Consider the following 14,776-nt stretch of genomic DNA (forward strand, 5'->3'; position numbering starts at 1 on the left):
TCAGAGCTGGCATGCAGTTTTGAGCATTCCATAAGTAGCATATCTCATTCTCACCTAATAGCTCATGTGAGTAAGTGGGGAATCATTTGGAAGTATAAGGGATGGCAGTTACACCTTTAGATGGGATACGACGTTTTTCAGGAGTTAGTGGCGGCACCTTTGTGTGCTTTTAAATATGACTTTTTCATTTAGATGTCATGGTGTATAGAAAAGTGATTTTTATCCATGGAGCTATAGATTTTTAACCTTTTCCCAGAAAAAAATCACTCCACTCTTCCTGTATCCTGCTCTTCAATTGTGTGCATTCATTTGTGTGTCACACCTCAAAGAGTGTTAGTTGGCCTAGAGGCCCCTTTATCACAAGGGGCTTGTGTTAGGCAGACCTGCAGTTTGAAGTGGCCTGTGTAGCACCCAGACTGCTGAATGATAAAGAGCACCATTCAAGGAGCACTGCTGCTTTCTGCTTACTGACTGTGTTGTCAGGAGCAGCAGCATGCCCTAGACCTGTACCTGAGCTAGTCCTTTTGGTCAGGAGACATAAGCTGCTAAATTCATAGCATTTCCTGCACATGAAAATACCTTATCTATGAAGTGTGTGTGATGTTTTAAAATAGAAATGAAGGAATTCCAGTGGTACAACCCTTCTGAGTCCAGTTTAAGACTGCATAACTGTTACTGAGAAATTTAGCTTTGTAGCTGACAATGTGGTACACGTTCTGCTGATTTTGGCAAATATGTATATTTGTATGTTATGATGGTTTTCTTAAACATGAAGACATTTCTTTTTTCTTCTGTAGGCAATTTGACGCCAGAGCCACCTAAAATATCATCATCTACAAGCCACCCAGACCTCTTAAGCGGATGGGATTCTTGGGCAGATTCCTCAACAACCAGCAATGTAGCATCACCACAGCTAAAGCCTGTTTGTGAAGGTATGATGAAATTCAATTTTTCCATTAGAGGAATACTCCAGACTGGGTCAGTTTAATCACCTGAAACTGCTGAACACTTCTTCAGGCATTTTTGCTTTGCTGCTTAAAAAGTGCTCCTTTAGTAAGGCACTTCTGTAGTTTTTTCAGATTTAAGTTCAAAACACAGGAATGAAATTGTTTCAATTCTCTAAAGTAATGGTGATTCTTATTATGGGAAAAGATGTTGTGAAGTGGAATGTTGGGGAGGTTTTCATGAGGTGTTGTGGAGATAGTACTTTTATTCTTTCTCTCAATTTCCAAACAGACTGAGTACATGATGTGTCTTCTTATTATGCAGGCCAAGCTTTTACCACTGGAAGCCAGTCCAGTGTGTCCTCAGGTTTGTCGTCCAGTCAGGCGAAAGCTTCAAACTTTGATCCTTTTGCTGACCTTGCCAGTCTGGGATCTGGTCTTCCAGGTAAGTCCTTACTTTTGATAGACTGTATTTAATGTCTCCACTGTTTAATTTGCTTCTTGTACCAATAAATGTTACTGACAGCCTGTAAAGGAAAGTGTTTCCTTTTAACTGTTAATGACCGACTTGAGATATTTGCTGAGAGCTGGTGAGTAACAAGACAAGATTGCATCTTCCAGATATTTTTTGAAATATTCAGAGTAATATTTCAGAAGATAATTACAGCTGTGATATAAGAACAGTAAAAATAATTAATGCTTCAGAATCTAGTTGAGATGGTAAGAGAAACCAGGAGTTGCTGATTCAGTAACTGAGCATGAGGCTTCTTACCTAGCATTGATTATTACTTTTCTTGAAGGATTTAAAATGAAAGCAGGATTAAATTAGTTAAATATTTTAGTTCCAAAGTGACAGTTAATTCAGTACTTTCCTTTGAATTTAGTAGACTTTCATAGTTCTGCTATTCACATCTACCATGTTTGTAAGATGACCACAAATCAAGCCCATGTGTTGCACAGCAGTACCAAAAGCATTATGAACATCTGTCAGTTTGCAGTAGAGGGCACAAGGAGTTCTGGAAGATAAGACACATTGGACAGTAACTCTTTTTCCAGGGTGTTTTATTGGCCTGAAATTCAGGAATTAGCCCTGCAGCATTCACAAAAGAGCTGAGGTCCTTGCATTTCAGAACCCACACTGCCATAAAAAATGTGACCTGCTGCTCAGAGTACAAGGAATAATTCAGAACAGCCTAGTGTCCCTGAATTGCACAAACCTGCTTTTCCCTTAGCTTGGAACTGATGGAGGTTTTACCCTGTTGCCTTGGCAGTAAGCACTGTGTATTGAACTGAGTACCAGTGGAATTCTTGTAGAAACACCAGGTAGCATGCAGTGTTTGACTTCTTGATGTTGCTTGGGCATAAGCGCTGCAAAATTCTGGTGTTGAAGCAGTACCAATGAGGCTACTTTGCAGTAAAAAAAATTCAAAAATTTCCTAGTTTAATAATTCAGTTTAATACATGTTGTTGAATCTGCAGATAGCGTGACAGTAAAAACAGTCAATTTATCTTTGACTTGAAGTTGCAGGTGTAGCTCACACTGAATCTGATGAAAGAAATTGAACTAATTTTAGTAGGACTTAGGTCAATTCATTACTCTTTAAGTTAGCTTTCAATAGGAAAAATTATAGCATTAAGAAATAGCCAGATGTCACTGTCCTAGTTAACATTCTTAGGCTTGGAATGAATTTTCAAGGCACCACAAGAACTGGAATTCAGTTTTGGAATACCACACTGTGTTGTATTTTTCATAGTTTTTCGGCTGCCACGTAGATGATGTTGTTCTAAGAAAGTGCAAGCTGCTTGCTGCAAGAAATATGAATGCTATATAAACCCAAAAGAAATAGTAGGTAAAAGTAGTTAATACTGGTGTATTAGGCTGCTGGTAGGATACCAATGGTGTTCTGTGCTGGTTGGTGTTATCACACTATTCTTTAAGAATGGACTATAAGACATTAGGAGTGTGGTGTTGAAAAGCTGCTGTGAACAGTGAGGCATTGACTTGTCTTACAGGAAGAATTTGTTGTCCTTGAAAAGTGCAGTAATGAATTTCAAAGCAATAATGCTTTGAAAGAATAGGTGAAAGAGATAATTTTTCAGTATGCAGAGTTGTTTGCACTGACTAGTAACTATTCTTTTTTCTGTAAATTTCACAAGTTTTCAATAACTGAAAACTGAGTTGACTGCAGCTGAGTGATTTCATGAAGAAGCAGCGCATTCCTAGATTTTATTAGGTGTTGTACAATACAGGCTTTTGTCAGGTGTGGTATTTGAAGATACAGTATGGTATCTTACATGTGGCCCTAGGGAGACATCCTCTTGCTCAAGTTAGAAGTATGAGCAGCCACTACAAAAGGGAGGCATCAGGAGAGCTGAAGTGTGAGGAGCCATTTTTGAAAGATCAAATCAAGTTTACATTGCTGTGTATAACCCAGACAAGCTTGGCCTATGCCACAGGGGGGTGATTGCAGTATCTCCTTCAGGCTGCAGTGCTTTTCTTACATGCAATATATTCCCTGTGAATGCTGCTGTAGAATAATCTCATCTTCCTTAAAGGTAGTGCAAGGAATCACTACAGACTTTGAAAGCATTCATTGGAAAATATTCTCAGTCTGTTACCACTTTTTGTAATTAGTTTTTTATTATGCACTTCATAATAGCAGAAATATAATGTAGTGGGATGCAGAACTACTGTCACAACCATATTATCTCCTGGTCTGACATGTGCCTGACCCTTCAGATAAGGGTGCATGTTTTTTGTTAAAACTGACAGTTGAGACCTTCAGTTCTAGGAGAAGACTTTCAGTAAAGCCTCCAGCTCCTGCCTTCCAAATTACTTGTTAATGAGACTCTTAACTTCATTTTACCCACACTTTCCTGTTACATTTTCTTTTGAATGGTGTTATCACTGTGAGCTATGTGGTTATATGTCAAGACCAAACTGTCTTACTTGTATTTAACAGATGACAGCATTGAACTGAACGACTAATTTAGTATTTATTGTTAGGTTCATCCACTGCTGGCCTCTTGGGTGGTGGATTTAGTCAGAAGACTGCTCCATCTCAGAAGCTGGGAAATCAGTGGCAGAAATCCCCCAAACCACAAAATACTTCATGGCAGTCCCAGACTAAGTCCAGTACAGCAGCTAAGCCCAACTACACGGTAAACTTGAGTGTTATTGGAGGACGAGAAGAAAGAGGAGTCAGAGCCCCAAGCTTTGGTAAGTTTTCTGAATGTGTATTACTTATGTCCCATGTGAAGTTAGTTGGGTGTACCGTTACCTGTAGAAGCTCTTCTACCTTCATATTTTTATTTATGTTTAAGTTGTGTCTAGTAGAAAGCAGACAAACATGTAGCAGATCTGGTATCCTGCCTTTCCAAAGCTATCCCAGTATAGAACAGACAAGTTGACGATGGCACAAGTATATGCAAGTTTGGGCATAAAGTCTCAAGGCTATAATTACTCACCCATATGGGCACTGTTTTTGTATCAGTGAGTTTAGAAAGGTAAATTTGATCCATTAGGGGAGAGATGGTTGATAATGTTGCATCATGTTAGTCTGTTTGTGATACAAAGGTAAAGGGTTACAGTGTTTTTCATAGCTGAAGAAGAGTAGCTTGTTGTGAGAGAGACTGAGGTTAAAATTCCTGAAAATTTTTAGTGTGTGAAAGAGACCTGGGGACAGGACCAAATGGAATCATACAGTCTTTTAACATGTTCCAACTGAGTAGGCAAACTTGGAGTTATAGAGGTAGACTTGGCTTCTTCTGTATGAACTTTCTTGGACATTTTTATTTTCTGGTGTGTTGGTATTAGAATTATGCCTCCCGTAAACTGGTATATAAGTGAACAGCAGGCGCTTCTTTAATTTGGAATTACTCTGTTGGTCTATATGTGGAAACAGGTGTGAGGATGGAGAGGCAGTGGGCATAGGTTGCAGCATGGGAAAGTCTGTAAGAACAAGGGAAAAAAATCAATTGGCATGATGAAATGCTGAAACAGGTTGTTGTAATTCCTCTCCCTTAAAAACCAATGGACCTCACCTGGACAAGGACCTAACAAATGTACCTGGTTGTCCCTGCTTTGAGTGGGAATTGTACTAGACAACAGCCAGAGGCTTCTTCAGAGTTCAGTTATTCTACAGGTCTCTGAAATTTGTGGGTTCTGTAACAAATATTCGTTGGTATTTTACCCCTTCATTATTCTGGATAAGTTTCAACATGCTTAGATGTTGACTACATGCTTTCAATGATAGTATTGAGTATATCATTACTTGAAAAGTGCTGTATAGCATTTGGAACTAACTTACAGTGGAAAAACGGAGCCATTTCCAAAATCATGGATAGATGTGTGCTCCCTCAAATCTACTCAGTTTTTTAAAAAAGGGGAACATGCAAGTGTTTAGTCAGAGGTTAACATGTGAGGTTGTCTGCTCTGCTCAACTGAAAGTTTTTTAAAGATCCCTTTTATTTCTCTCCTTCTTAGTTTTGTGGCTTTTGGTGTTACTGAAGGACATTTATCATGGTATATGGCATAATAAATGCCATCCAGGTGTATCTAAGGGAAATATATTTCCCCTGTTAATGTATTCTCCTGTGAAACCTTTCAGTTAGTGGTTTTTTTTCTTTTCATAGGTCAAAAGCCAAAAGTTTCAGAAAATGACTTTGAGGATCTCTTATCTAATCAAGGATTTTCAGCGAAATCTGATAAAAAGGGACCAAAGACAATTGCTGAGATGAGAAAACAAGAGATGTCTAAAGATATGGACCCCTTGAAACTCAAGGTTTGTTTAACAGTGATTTTGATTTAAGTGAAAATCTGATCTTATGCTTAGAACTGCTGATAATGGAGCAGAAGGATACAATGACTAACAGAGAAACTAAGGGATCATGGTTTAGAAAAGATGGATTTAACTGATAATACAAAAATACAGTTTAAAAACTAGGCATATGAGAACAGCTGTCTTCAGGTCGACCATGCACTTTCATTTCTTGGTTAACAAGTGCTGCTGCTGCTGCTATCTAAGAAATAACTAGAAGATGCAGTTCTGGAGATAGGCTGTATAACTAGTTTTGGAGGTATTCCTTGCTGTTCAGATTTTTTGGACCCACTAGTCATTGAGAACTAATTGTCACATACTAATACACTTCCAGTTTTTCAGTCTTTATGATGCTATAGAAAAGTTAGTAAATGAACTTTAAAGGGATGCTGAAATTTGTTTTCACAAAGTGTCCTTCCTGAAAAGAGAGTGCATAGCTTGCATGGGTACCTTTTAACACAAATCACCACAATGGAAATAAGTTCAGATACTTAATTACCATCCTCACTGGTGATAATAAGTGTTCAATGAAAACACTGTATCGCCATATTATGACTTGAATATTACTGTTAAAAGTCTGAAAAGTTTCTCTAATTGACTTTGGGGGTATCTCAAAGAGCACTTTAATCTGTGCATCTCTGCAGGTTGCTTAAGTAAACAGGAATTATTAATAGACATGATCTTTTGTACAAGGCTTGTACAATAAAAGTGTTGAAATGTATTTACACTTTTGTACAAATCAAGTAATAATTTGTGTGTGTGCCCTGACAGGAACAAGATTAATTGTAAACAATGTTTTTAATTACTCCTGTCATTTGTCTTGCCATTAATTTTGTAACATGTAACTATCTCAGTAATTTCTCTTGCAATGACTGAATTTCTGCAATAAACTAGTAACCATGAGCTATTCCCTAGTGGTAGATGCAAAATACCACTTTTGGGTGGCTAAGACAATTGAATTTGGAGAGTGAGTGCAGTAGACCAACTGCACTTGAGTCACAATCATATAGTCTTGAAGAGAGTGAAGATTATGTCTGTAGAGACTGAGAATGCTTATAGTGCTGCCATTCAGTTCTATATATTTTGATTTTCCCAGATTCTTGAATGGATTGAAGGAAAGGAGAGAAATATCAGAGCATTAATATCCACTCTTCATACAGTGCTTTGGGAAGGGGAAAATAAGTGGAAACCAGTCAGCATGGCAGATTTAGTAACTCCTGAACAAGTAAAGAAGTACTACAGGAGAGCAGTGCTTGTAGTTCATCCTGATAAGGTGAGTGTGTTCCTTTGATCTTTATCGTAGGAGGAATACAAACTGCTGTAACCACGCCATACTGGTTACTGGCAAATGCCTTGCTTCTCAATCAGCACCCTAGATGTTCTTCACTGTGCTTCCAATATCTTCTGAATCTGACTGATGGCAGATTAATGCTGATCAGTAGAATCTATTTCATTTATGTGAGCTGGTACTTCACATCTTTTAGAACTAGTATGAGGACTCAGAGGCTGCCACAGTAAAACTGGTAGGAAAAAACTGCTTAAATTCATTTACAGCTGTCTTTTTAAAAATATTTAATGCATCCAAATATATCATGGTAGCTTCTTGTTCTGAGCTCTTGCATTGGATAGACCTGGTTTGAATTTTCAGGTTTGCATTCACTGGTGGTTTAATGAGCAGTAGTCTAAATCCTATGTTGTTTTGTGTCCATAACAAACAAGACATTTTTTTGTTTATTAGTTCCCCCTGTCCTTCAGTGTTCTTAGGTATGTGACTTCTTCCACCTTTGTGGTGGTTTTTTAGGTGTTTTCTGTAAGCCCCTTAATGCATCAGTGTCAGAACATAGCTCTATTTAGGACATATTTGTCTTCCTTGTTCTTTTATTCTGCCTCTTATCTGTTGAAGCACTCTCTAAATGCGTTAATAAAAGTACTGCAGGTGGCAAAAGCTAAGCATCAGGAGAAGGGGAAGGATACTGGAGAGGGCTCTGGGAATTCCCTTTCTTGTTGGAGAGAACCATCTTTTGAGACTGGATGTTTATTAACCACAAGGGTTGGATTGTGTTGGCCCAGAGTCAGGTCTGCTGTGAAACAGGCAGGGAATCAGGAGCATACTGTCTTTGGAAGCAAATACACAGAAAGTGCTATGTCAGTCATCTTGAGTCAGCATCACTCACAACCAGCAACAGATTTTTCTCCAGGGAATCCCATTCAAAAGAAGTTGTTTCAAAGAGGACTCAGATTTTATCCTTGTACACTACTGCAAGATGTCTCGAGAAGCAATTCCAAAAATTACTTAATTTGGTTAGTAATAGTAAATGAAACTATTTATGAAAAGAACACAAATAAGGAGTGGGATCTTTACTAAATGACCAAATTTCCAATATTGTTATGCTTACGGTACATTCTCTTTTTTTCCAGGCCACAGGACAACCCTATGAGCAATATGCCAAAATGATCTTCATGGAATTGAATGATGCATGGTCAGAGTTCGAAAACCAGGGATCAAAGTCCCTTTTCTGAAACTTCACCTTTTACAGAACTGCTTCTAGAAACTGAAGCTGAGCATTGTTATGACTTTATTGCGCCTGAGATTTGTGAAGCGCTTTTCCACGATTTCAGCACAGTTTCGAGTCATGCACTTAAATGTGGGGATGTATTTTGTAAGATGTAGAGTACAGAGCATTACATAGATGCATTAAGAAAAAAAGCTGCTGAGTACCTGTAGAAATCACAGTCTGGGAGTAAAGGTTTCTCTTCAGTTTTTTATAAGAAAAATAGAATTTTAATGAAGCTAAGTAATTAGTGATAGGCTGGTATTACTTATAAATCATTCCAACTTAATTGATCTTTGCTGTACCTCTACCGTCCCAAATTTGTCTGTTACTTTGAGTAGTTTTGTGATTCAATTTTGATATTTGGTGCCTGTCGCCTTCTTCAAAGTGCTTTAGTTAGCAGCAGTGAATTTGCTTGGCTTATCTCAAACCTAAGGGTGTATATTTTAATCTGTATTTTATATAATCAATCTGATAATCATTCTGTAAATAATGTTTTCTGGTAATATCTGTGTTCCTTACAATAGAGTAACAGTTGTTTAGCCAAAAAGACACCACATATGAGAAAGTCAGACAGGGTTATTCTTGATTTTTTTTTCTGTTTTTAAATATCATGAATCTAAAAAGAAATTTAAGTCTGAGGTCTGCATGTTCCTGCTGTTTTGTTTATTTATTGGAGTACTCTCACCTGTGCTTATTTTCCTAGTTCTTTAAATGGTGTCTCTTGCTTCTGAATTCAGTGGAGTGTTCCTTTCATTGCACTTCAAATACTCTGATAGAAACAATGATACTATGAAACTTGAAGTGTAAGCACAAACCTTTTACTGTGCTTTGTCTGAGTAGTAAATCACTCATTATCATCTGGTGAGCATTTAAAGTGCTTTAACAAACATTTTGCTGCATGTTTGAACTTCTGTATTTTTGAGATACGCATGTCATCCGTGCATGTGAAAACATGGTGTGTCTCTGTAGACTGAATTTCTGCTCACCTATTTCCATGCACTGCTTAGTGCAGGGTGGGTAGAGACACAACTTGGTAACAAAACTTGCCATGTTTTCTCATACCTTTTCAGAAGGCACTTTTTCACTAGTGCTGGGGTGGATGATGCAAATGACCAATGACTGTTATACTCTGTGTAATAACAAAATGCAATCTTCATATCAAGTTGGAGAACATGAAAAATTAGTGCTGGGATATTAAATCTTCAGCAGCAGTCTCTTGATACCAGACAGTTGGGCATTCCAGGGGATACTTTGATCACTTGCCTTTTTATACATTTTGCATGCTTAACTGAGAGGGGAAGCTGTATTATTAGCAGAGGTAACTGTTCAGCTGAGCAACATCTGAACAGGAAGCACGAGATTCTAATGCCAGATTCAAATTCTGAAAGGTGTGTTGGATGAGATTTCCCACTGCTGCACCAGCACAAGAGCTGGTGGGTTAGAGACTGCTGAACACTTGCAATGTCTAGTCTCTAGTTCTGCTATAACACAGTCACTTACTAACCTCTGATCAAAGGTTTTGTTTGTGTATATTTGCATATATATTCAGCTGCTGTGATTTTTTTTTTCAAGATGAAGCTAAGATCAGTTATGGATCAGGAAGGTTATATATTATTCGTAGCTGCTGTTGTATTTCAATTACTGCTTGGAAGCAGTCTTAAATTTCAGTAGATTTCTTCATAAATTTATGTAACTTGCTGTCTGATTTAAAGAGTTGATCTTTTTTCCTTTGGACACTTCATTGATTCTTTATGTATGTGTTCTGCATCCATGGAAATTAAAGGCTTCTGCTGGTAGGATAGGTTTGTGGGACACTTCTTTACTGTTCTAGGGCAAATGCTATCTAGTAATAGGTTTAAAAAGATGAACACAGATATATAATGAATTTGACTGTAGTGTTATATATATAAAGAGAGTTGAGAGACAAAGCATTTCTAAGGGGGCTGTTTAGAATAAGGAAGGACTGCTTTAAAAAACCCACGTTCATTCAGCACATACAGGCAACTTTAAGGCATACATTTTTAATTGCTCTTTTCTTGAAGTATCTGTTAAAAAAAATAAAAACATGAAAATTGGGAGGAAAATATCTTCCTCTGCTGTTGTATATTTGGTAGCATTTTCTGGATGATGTCTGCATGATATTTTTTAAGTATCTCTACTCTTGCTTGCAAATTTTTTTTGAAACATCACATTTTTAGATGTGATTTTAAGTTAGCAGGGAAAACATGAGTGCAACTATTTTACCTGGAACTGAAGCTCTTAGCTCTCTCTTTTAAAAATTACAGAAAATCAGGAAGTTTGGCTATGGATTCTTCCAAGAGCCATTAGATAATTACTGAAACTTCAGTTGGGTTGACAGAGGTGCCCAGCTTATTTTATGGCTTAGTCAGCTCTGGTTCTTAGTGGGGAACTGGCTGATTTCTCTGTCCTGCGCCTTTCTACATAATTGAATTTTGCTGCTAAGAATCGGGAGAGGCTTGGTTTGGTAAAACCGATAAGTCTTGACAATGAAACTATTCCAGGTAGGGCATTTTGATTTTGGCTTTATTTTTTGAAATTGTGACATTTCTCTGTGTTACATGTACAAGAATGTGCAAACAGTGGGGATTTCACTAAGGTTCTGTAAGTCAACTGTAATTTGGAAATTAAAAAAAGTTCAAGTGGTGATTATGAACATAATAAACTGAAGTTTTGTTTTCTGTGCAACACAAAACAGCATGAAGACCACTAAAGGTGTTTCTTAGTATAAGGCTTATATATTAGGTACAAGAACCTGGGAAGAGGGAACTTAAAATATATTTCATATAAATGTGTATTTAGTCTTTTATAGGAGAGGGTCATTTGGAAGAACAACGTCCAGCAGCTGTATGAATTAATCTTAAAACAGTAATAAAAAATGGTAGAAAATCTGGGAATGAGGGCTTTTAACCTTTTGCTTTGTACTTGGTCATTAATTGTCTGTCTGCTGTATGGACCAGGAGTGTACTCAAATGATTACACACACATTTCATTGTAGCTGTATTCTTAGTGTCCACCAACTGAAAAGTTTTTAGAACAGGCTTCAGAAAAAAATGATTCATCAGAGACTTGGATGGATTCTCTCTTTGCTTAAAATGTTTATTTTCTGTTCATTTTAATTGTTCATTGTACAGTTAAGTTTTGAAGCGTTGAAGCCACACTCTGAAAGCTGAACTTTATATCTGCTTCTGCTAGCTATGAAGCTTGAAGGTGAGGTCACTGGGTGTTGCCAGGACACAGTATCAGTGTTGATACTCTGCCTACCAGGCTTTGCATGTTCACCTGAGGTTCTCTTATGAAGCACCTCCTTGACTCTTGCAGCAGGTTGTGGTGCCTGCTGGCCCCGTATTGGTTGTTCCTCTGTCTGGTAACAACACTTGACTAAGGTCATACAATGTTTGTAGCCTACCAGGGTTCACTTCCGAAAAGTAAGTAGGCTGAGATGGTTGTTGCAAGAAAAAAGGAAAACAGCACAAGATAGATTAAAGGAAAAATGAGGAAAACACCAGGGCTCTACAGTACATCTGAGGTACTGTTTTCTAATTCTCTCTCCACTGACCTATTGCCATCTTCCTCTGCTAAAAAAAAGGTGGAGACTAGTACAGAGAACCTGGTTTGCAGCCTGCTTTCCAGCCCTTTTAGAACACTGCTGACTGACTGTAACAGGTGGGAGTACCAAGTCCCTAGTTTTTTGGTTTTTTTTTTCCCCAGAAGTTTCTATAAAGCAGGTTTAAAAAATGTTTGGGTAGGTTTTCACTAGATAGTTTTTAATTGCATTGCTTGTGTTACACTGCTGTTAGATATGGGGAGTCCAGCAACATACCTTTTAAAACAGAGATCTGTGAAGAAGAATTGGTGTTAAGAGAGTGTGTGGCTTGAGTCGGCCTAATAGAAACAAGTGATGTATTTTAAGCAGAGGAAATCAGCTGGTGTCTTCAACCTCGGGCATGCCTGTTTGGTGTTTCTACCACTAGTGCTGTCAGAGTTCCTTAGGAGCAGCAAAGAGTGTTAGTGGTTAGTTAGACATAAAGCCTGGAAGGAAAAGGTCCTCGGCATTGTTAGCTGGGTCAAGTATTTTGCTAGTCAGTTGTAGTTTCTTCAGCAAATACAGAACAGAAAACCTCCAAAAGTGCTGGTGAAGTACACTTCCTTGGAACAGTGGCAAAATCCTTGGTGGTGTACTTGTGAGGGTAACTCCTGCACATGCAAAATGCCTTGTTTACCTCCATGTTCTTGGTTTTGGACATTTCCTTCCTTTTTGTCTTGCCAAGCACAGAGCAACAGTTTGGTTGTGAAAGCTGCATGCACAAGATTAATATTTTGCACAAACCAAAGCAGAGTTTGAGCGTAACAGAAGTCTCATCAGGCCTTTGGGGCTGTTGGGTTCTGTGCACCATTCCACTTCCCAAGGCCAGACTGCAGTTTCCCCAGCAGCAGCAGTGTGTTTGCATACTTGCTGGCTGCTGCAACTCTCTGCTGCTCACAGAAGTGTTTTCAGGGATAGCATAAATGTGGAAGCCTTGTTGTTTCTTAGCTATGTCCTTAATGGTCTTAACAATTGCAGTGTAATGGCTGCTTTGTAAATAAGTTCAAATTAATCTTGTATGACTCCGTTGACATTTTCTGTCAAGAACTTGCAGGTGATCGACCTGCAGAAGCTGTAAAAGGAATGTATCATTTCCCATCCTTTGAGCCTCTCCCTGGTGCAGAGCAGCTCTCGCACCGAGAAGCCCAGTGACGAGGAGCTGAGCTGTGGTTCTGAACTTGATCAATCTTGCAATGCTTGCTTACTCTCTCTTTGGGTGAGCTTATTGTGGACTGCAGTTTAGACTCCATTAAGCTTCCAACATATGCTCCAAAAATACGAATTCAATACTTTTTATGAAGGATACATGTTGTCATAGAAGCTTTTATTACCAAAAGGGGATTAAGAGGCATTGTGGGAACTCCCAAAACTCCTTAGTGGAATGTACTGTATATTTGCAATGTAGATTTCTAGAAGTGATTGTCATCTCTCATAAGGTCTTGGCTTGCTCTGAGGTCCTTATTGTATTTACCTGTAGTTGTGATTGTACTTTCAATACCTGTGTTTTTTTCTGATTTGGAGTGTGTGGAAGGACAGAACAGACACTCAATTCCTGGTTTTGCCATCTTTCAGGAAATGCAATGTACTGTGTAATTTTCCTACTAGTGAAATGAAACTTATACCTGTATGTATATAAAGTAAAATAGTCAAATTAAGCCTTGTTTGAAAGTAGATTTAATGTTTGGTAAAATGTCCTTGAACAGAATATTTTGCTTTGAAATGTATTACAATTTAACCAGTGATCAATTAAAACAAACAAAATAACTTTGTATGCTTCCTTCTTTACCAAGAGAGAAATGGTCTGAACACTCAAAGCATTTCCACTGTGTCTTCCAGAATGATCTGCAAATGTTAGAGAAGTGCTTCTCATTATCATTATTATTATTATAACAGGTTGACTGAACCTGTTAGGAGCTAAGTGGCTCTTCAGAAGTGTCTCTTCTGTTGATGTGTCACTGCAGTGTGCCCTGGGGTTTGGCAGCTGCATTTTCTGAGAACCTGTGTTGGGTTGAGGGGGTTCCTGCACAGGATCTGGTGCTGTGCTTTTCCATTGCCCAAGGGAAGCTGGCCCAAGTGTGTGGCAGTAATAAAGAGAAGAGAGCAGGAGCACATGGACATGACTGAGGCAGGGGAGAGGAATATGAACAACTTGTAGGCATGGTGAGGGACACATCCAGCGGTGAAGGACTGCAGATGGCAGGAATCTGAGGGAATGTGGCATGGTAAAGGGTGAGCATCTGGTGGGAGCGTACTGACAAGGTGCCCAGGAAGCATCTTTTGACTCCATACTCTGCAACAAGAATGGGCAAGCAGGACCTTTCGTAGGTGGGAACAAGCCACTTGGCAACATTGAGAAAGTTTATTTTAAAGTTAAAAGCACAAAAGTATAGGATTACCATTGGAGATCCGCAAGGAGAAGGGTGAAGAAGAGAGAGAAAATAAGAGAATGGACAGGTGTGACCAAAGAAGGGTGGCTGGAAGCACATGGGGCAAGAAAAAGAAGGACTAGCAAGCAAACTGAATTCTCTTGGGCAAAGGCTACTGGATAATGTAATTCCTATTCTGCTTACTACTTTGAATAATCTGATGGGTTTCAAGAATTTATGATAGATTACTCAGAGCCAAGATGCTAAAAGACCTTCCTCCTTGTGTCATGTACAGAACATGCTGCCACTTTTGCTGCTAAGCAGTTTATCCCTAACATGCAAAGATGTGGAAAAATGTATTTATACCGACTTCTGGTTCCTCACTGCAGCAAAGGAGGTTAATGTTAGTCAAGTGCATCTTTCTTTGCTGTATGCAAGGCTTCTAGCTACTCTGATGTGTATTTGGAAAGACTTGATTGGGAGAACA

At 38.5% G+C, this 14,776-nt stretch overlaps 1 protein-coding gene across 3 annotated transcripts in view; it reads left to right on the forward strand.

Moving 5' to 3' along the window:
* Window positions 1-13,688, forward strand: part of GAK (cyclin G associated kinase) — a 69,688-nt gene extending 56,000 nt beyond the window's left edge. For all 3 annotated transcript variants that reach the window (XM_063421737.1, XM_063421736.1, XM_063421738.1), the window contains exons 23-28: window positions 798-932; window positions 1,270-1,389; window positions 3,952-4,164; window positions 5,580-5,728; window positions 6,861-7,037; window positions 8,183-13,688. In XM_063421737.1, the coding sequence (XP_063277807.1) occupies window positions 798-932; window positions 1,270-1,389; window positions 3,952-4,164; window positions 5,580-5,728; window positions 6,861-7,037; window positions 8,183-8,284 (896 nt within the window). In that variant the 3' untranslated portion in view covers window positions 8,285-13,688. The remainder of the gene's footprint in view (window positions 1-797; window positions 933-1,269; window positions 1,390-3,951; window positions 4,165-5,579; window positions 5,729-6,860; window positions 7,038-8,182) is intronic.
* Window positions 13,689-14,776: the final 1,088 nt, after the last annotated feature.

The sequence above is a fragment of the Prinia subflava genome, chromosome Z, assembly GCF_021018805.1.
Source record: "Prinia subflava isolate CZ2003 ecotype Zambia chromosome Z, Cam_Psub_1.2, whole genome shotgun sequence".
NCBI classification, from domain to species: domain Eukaryota; kingdom Metazoa; phylum Chordata; class Aves; order Passeriformes; family Cisticolidae; genus Prinia; species Prinia subflava.